General features: G+C 38.6%; 1 protein-coding gene across 1 annotated transcript; it reads right to left on the bottom strand.

Moving 5' to 3' along the window:
• Positions 1 to 4,320: 4,320 nt before the first annotated feature.
• LOC136836213 (uncharacterized) lies at positions 4,321 to 5,187 on the bottom strand. Its single transcript, XM_067100216.1, has 2 exons — positions 5,029 to 5,187; positions 4,321 to 4,839 (listed from the first exon to the last, which is right to left on the bottom strand). The coding sequence occupies exons 1-2, from the start codon at positions 5,185 to 5,187 to the stop codon at positions 4,321 to 4,323; spliced, it is 678 nt and encodes a 225-aa protein (XP_066956317.1).
• Between the last annotated feature and the right edge of the window lie 420 nt (positions 5,188 to 5,607).

Here is a 5,607-nt window from a genome sequence, read left to right as displayed (position 1 = left end):
TTTTCTATTACTAAGCAAGTATCATTACAGTAACAACAATAACAAACGATTATGTGATAATGATTCAAGTGGTCTAGTTGTAGAAAATAATTAGTATCTAAAGACAGAAATTAACTGATTAGGATATAGGGAGGAAGAACTTTTTGTGCTAATAATTGTACCCATATAACTATTGGTGTGAAGATGATATTCCTCTTAATGTCCAGTCCAAAGGAAATACAGGAAAGAAACAAAGCTTCGTCCATGGAACAGTGGTTCTCATTCTGTGTTACAATGGGTCCCGAAAGGATTTTCATACCTGACATGATTTGAAACGGAAAAAGAAAAAAGTTCAAACACTGCACTGCTGAACAATATTCATTTGGATTTATTTGCCGTGTGAGGAAGGTTTTTTCCTCTCTTTATTGCTACCACTGCTAACTTAGCTGTTTCTGTTTTTATACACACACACACACACACACACACACACACACACACACACATATACATACACACATACATATATATATATATATATATATACATATATATATATATATATATATATATATATATACATATATATACATATATATTATTGTGATAATATATGTATACCATACCTGTAATAAATGTTTGGGATGATTTTGTGCAAGGAACTTTAAATAAAATCACTTATAAAATCACTTAACTAACAACTCACACATCATTCCTACATATCTATAAATGCCATCAGAACTTATTTATATACAGAATATGCCAATAAAACACTGATATAATTTAACTTCCTTGGACTATATCAGCTTAAGGTTAATGTGAAACGTAGGCAACGTCTCCAACAGAAAATCTGCATACTGATTCCGTGAAACTTTAATGGATTTGCGAAACGATGGTGTGGCCTTAGCCATCAGTAGCAGCCAAGTTTACGAAGGGTACAATAGGTATCATACGAAAATAAAACTGTATATGCGTATACACATACATAAGACCTGTGTGCGCTAACTGAAGCAAGAATGTTGAGTGGTCACTAATCCACATGTAGTTTAGTTTCTAATATCCTCTCAAATCTATTCACTTATAGGTGTAATCAAGAATCAGTAATATGAAATTATTGCAAGGTTCTACAACAAAAACAAAAAACTACACAGTGCAATGTCTACTACACAAGCAAATATGATCAATGAACTGGAAAATAATTTTAAAGGCCTGTCTATGGAGAAGAAATTCTGAGTTCAAAAAGAAAATTCAGCATATATAACGCCCACCGAACTTGTTCAACGACCTTTCAACAAACGGGTTAAAAAAAAGTTACTTCACAAATTATTCATTCCTCTATTGAGACATGTTATTCTCTTTAGCTTTGTTCCATAATTCCTAATCGGAATAAGTATCAACCTGAAAGAAAAATGAAGTGGGAGACGTCAGTCACAGAATTTATAAAAAAAAATGATTCAGGAAAAATTTAGGAAAATTTTCAGTTTAGCCCTATTATTATGTTATTCCGCCTGGAACTTAACTCTGGAACCCGGCATCCTATAGCAACTTTCCAACATTCTGGAGCTTGTTTTTCAAGGGGGATTACCACAGATGTTGGGATTGATACGGTTTAATTTCTACTTCAGTTAATCGGTAAGAAGCGTTGACATCTAGAAAATAGTGGACAGGTAAGGATAATAATATTATGATGGTGATGATGATCATTATCATCATCGGTTAGGAAACAACAAACACCTGATGTAAGAAGTGTTGTTTGTAGTCAAGTGTTGTCTTAATATTACCACAACACTTTCAGTAGCATTTCCTGTCACCAGCCTCCTATCATAATACATAGGACAATTACTTAACATATCAATTTGTAATCATTGGATCCACTCGACCAGGAGGAGGGGGAGCCATAGCACGATAAGTGCTAAATTAATGTTTCCATTACCTGCAAGCAGAGAACTTTCATTTTATTTATCAAACTATGTTCCTATGTGTACGCTGCTTTTCATCCAATAACCCTAAACCACGCCACCCCAAGAGACCGAATGATCCGATATTTTAGCAATCGACTCTTTAAGATTTCCCTGATGTAAAAACATGACTGCTTTTTAAACATTTCCGTATTCCCAAAAGAAACAGTAACACACTGAACTCTCAGCTTTTTGACACTGTCCTTGTCATTTCATTGTGTTCTAAGAAAACTGTTCTTTGGTTCGTACCTCACAGAAAGACGTATCAACACTGGCTTCTATCATTTAGTCCAGACAAAAAATCTGAAGCCAATGCCGGAGCTGGGGCATAGCAAGTTTCTCCCTACTTCAAAATTTCACAAGATTTTAGAATGCTTTGCTTCACATGCCTAGAAATATTTAGACGTTTTATAGGACATGTCATTGCTGTTGTTTGCTGTTGTTTCGTATTAGCCTCAATGCATTCCATTACGTAAATCTACTGCTCATTAGTATTCCTTGTACCGTGAAAATAAATTAACATTTACTATTGTAGGTACTAACTCATACACAACTGTTGACTCTTTCATTCAGAAAAGCGGTTCGCTGCCTTTTTTCATTTATGCACCCATGGTATATTATTTTCATATACTGTAACCTAATTACTAGTAAAATATCCGTAATTAATATACTGCCACTTAGTTACAATTTATAAGTTGCTAATGGAAATAAATGGATCAATAAGGAGATTAAGAAAACAAAAAAAAAAGAGCTAAAATACAATGCATATATTTATATAGTGAAAACAATCAAATATTACAATGAAATAAAGAATATATTAATAATTTCATACGAACAAAACTCTTATTTGTTTTCACAATCAAATCAAATCAATACGTTCAACATTTATGAATTCTTTGAAGAATGTTACTGAAATATATTCAAAACTTTAAAAAAAAAGTCAGATAAAGTAAACTTTCACTTATTACAACTATTGAGAACTCGATTTCCAAAAGTTCAAACTCTTAGAAAATTAACTCGCATAAAATTAAATTAAGTATTGGTCTCATACGTGGATATTAAGACCGGACTAGGAACTTCTTCCAAATACTTGAAAATAACACAAGATTATATATGACGACTGCACAATCATTTTATGTTCTTCAGTTCCCTACTTGGCAATCAAAAGAAATGGGAAAAAAATGTTGATGGAACCTTTCAGAACATGGACGCCTCATAAGGTCCTATTTTTCACAGATTGACATGTTTATAGAATTTCCACCATCTTATAATGTAGAAGACTAGATCCTAAGCTAAAACCAACCACGAAAAAAAAGTCATGGCCAAACCAGGAGTAAAAATCTCTTTCAGCAGAGGCTACAATGGTCCTACTCTTCAGTTACTTTGATTTATCTAACTAATGAAGAAAGTGTTTTTACCTATAAAGGTTTGAGCTGATTTACGAAAATTTGATTAGAAAGTCAAGCACTGGGGCACTTTCAGTCATTCACCGATTAAGACGGAGAAAAGAGTAAGCTGGAGTGGTTGGACAGCAAGATGAACGAAAAGAAGTGGGAACGAAGGTAAAGTCAATGGCTAAAAACAACAACAGCAACACAGACGAAATGTATTGATACTGTAGCGAAGGCAAGAGTAAGAGGCTGCGTCTACAGACTTGCTAATTTATTCAAGACAACAAACAGACAGGTCAAGAGCTCTTGCGAGCGGAAACGTAGAGCCTGACATGAGGCGGACAAAACAGAGATTATCATACATTCAACTGGGTTTGTTTGAGAAACGAAAATAGTACATAATTCTATAAACAAGTTACGGACAGAGTTCTCATAAATATAGCTGGAATGCTGACACTGACACTGTATTGCTTCCAGTAGGAAAGATACATTTGATATGACATGATTATGGAAGATAATATACATTGAAAAGAGTGTATGCTGTCAGCTGTGTTTCTTATACACACATGCCCAGCATGTGTGTCAGATGTTCTCTGTGAGGAGTGGATGCCCACAGGGTATGAGTTCAGGCTGCCAGGTTAAAAGTTAAGTATACCTTAGTTTTACCAGACCACTGAACTGATTAACAGCTCTCACAAGGCTGGCCTGAAGGATTAGACTTATTTTTACGTGGTTAAAAACCAATTGGTTATAGCAACGGGACCTACAGCTTATTGTGGAATCCGAACCACATTATAGCGAGAAATGAATTTCTATCACCAGAAATTAATTCCTCTAACTCTTCATCAGTCGGCCGGAGGAATTGAACTCCGGCCCATCGAGTGACAGTCTGAAGCTCAACCGACTCAGCCAACAAAGGGCTTAGGCGGCCAGGTAAGATGGATGATCATGTAGGTCCATGCGGGACCCTAAAGGACTCCCCCGCTTAGAGAGGCCTATGGTTGCATTTCGGTGGCAGGGAGGTATGCTGGTTTAAGTCGATCGATAGAAACCCAGACGGTTCTGCCATCAACTGTCATCTGGTAGGCTTTGTTTCTTGTTTGGATCCGGTATGGTCCCGAGTAGGCTGGGGAGAGGAGGGCTCTGTGTGCGTCCACTCGTATGAACGCATATTTCACGTTCTGCACCTCATTGGAGACATACACTTTTTTGGTCGTGTCGTAGGTCATCTTGGCCGGCATTATCCATTCTAATGCTTTAGGGATGTCGAATGGGGATGTCGGGCTTGGTGGATCTTGGAAGGTGTCTGCCAGCAACATTAATGCTTGTCCATACAGGGCTTCTGCTGGAGATGCATCGAATGCTGCGTCTGGTGATGTTCTTAGGTCCAGTAGGACCCAAGATAACTCTTTTCTCCAGCTCCCGCCATGACTTCTGATCGGTGTAGCCTTTCGATGATGCTGTTGGCTTCTGGGTTGTAGGCCGTCGTGTGTACTATCTTTGTCATCAACTGTCTATGAGGGAATGCCATAAACTGGATGTGAAGTTGGCTCCCCCTGTCACTTGTGATGACTTGTGGGACCCCATGTCTGCTAACCCATCCTATGAGAGCTTTCACACAGCTCTCCGCTGTCTGTTGCCGTATTGGTATTGCTTCTGGCTACCTGCTATTTCTGTCGATGATGGTGAACAGGTATCTGTACCCTCGGAGGGAGGCTAGGGGGCCCACTACGTCGACGTGGATGTGGGTGAGGCAGTGGTGTGTTGTGTGGAACTCTCCTATTCCTCTCTCTATGTCTCGTTACTTTTGATGTCTGACAAGGTAGGCATTCTCTTGACCACTTTTTGATGTCGGCTTTCATTCCCACCAGACGTATCATTCCACTACAATTCAGGTGGCTGTGCGGCCTGATGGGTGGGACAGGTTGTGGGCAAGTTTAAAAGCCTTCCTTCTGAGACCCTCCGACAGGTAGGGGAGAGGGCGTACAGTACTTGTTTTACAGGTGATGGCTGTCTCTCCATTGTTGATAGATAGGTCACTCCATGTGAGGGCGGGGTTGTCCTGCTGCAGTCGTTGAAGATCCACGTTGTCTTTTTGCGCCTCTGCTATTTTGGGATAGGCTATCCCAATCTGGACGGTATTGGAGCAGTTTTTCGATGGTGTTTGAAGACCCCCTTCAGGTACTTGATAGTGCAGGAGTGTTCTGCTATTGCAGACAGGTGAAGCTGCTGCTATGCTGACTGTGTGCCTGTGGTTTTTCTGAAGGCGTGTACCAAGGGTT

The sequence above is a fragment of the Macrobrachium rosenbergii genome, chromosome 56 (genome assembly GCF_040412425.1).
Source record: "Macrobrachium rosenbergii isolate ZJJX-2024 chromosome 56, ASM4041242v1, whole genome shotgun sequence".
Taxonomy (NCBI): Eukaryota; Metazoa; Arthropoda; class Malacostraca; order Decapoda; family Palaemonidae; genus Macrobrachium; species Macrobrachium rosenbergii.
Note: the sequence above shows the minus strand (reverse complement) of the source record. Positions and strands in the feature narration are given on the sequence as shown.

Excerpts from the sequence above, each read along its gene's own strand:
- LOC136836213 (XM_067100216.1), bottom strand. The coding sequence starts at position 5,187 with ATGAAAGCCGACATCAAAAAGTGGTCAAGAGAATGCCTACCTTGTCAG. Across the intron at positions 4,840-5,028 it reads CCCCTAGCCTCCCTCCGAGG|ACAGTTGATGACAAAGATAG; the intron begins GTACAGATACCT and ends ATTCCCTCATAG.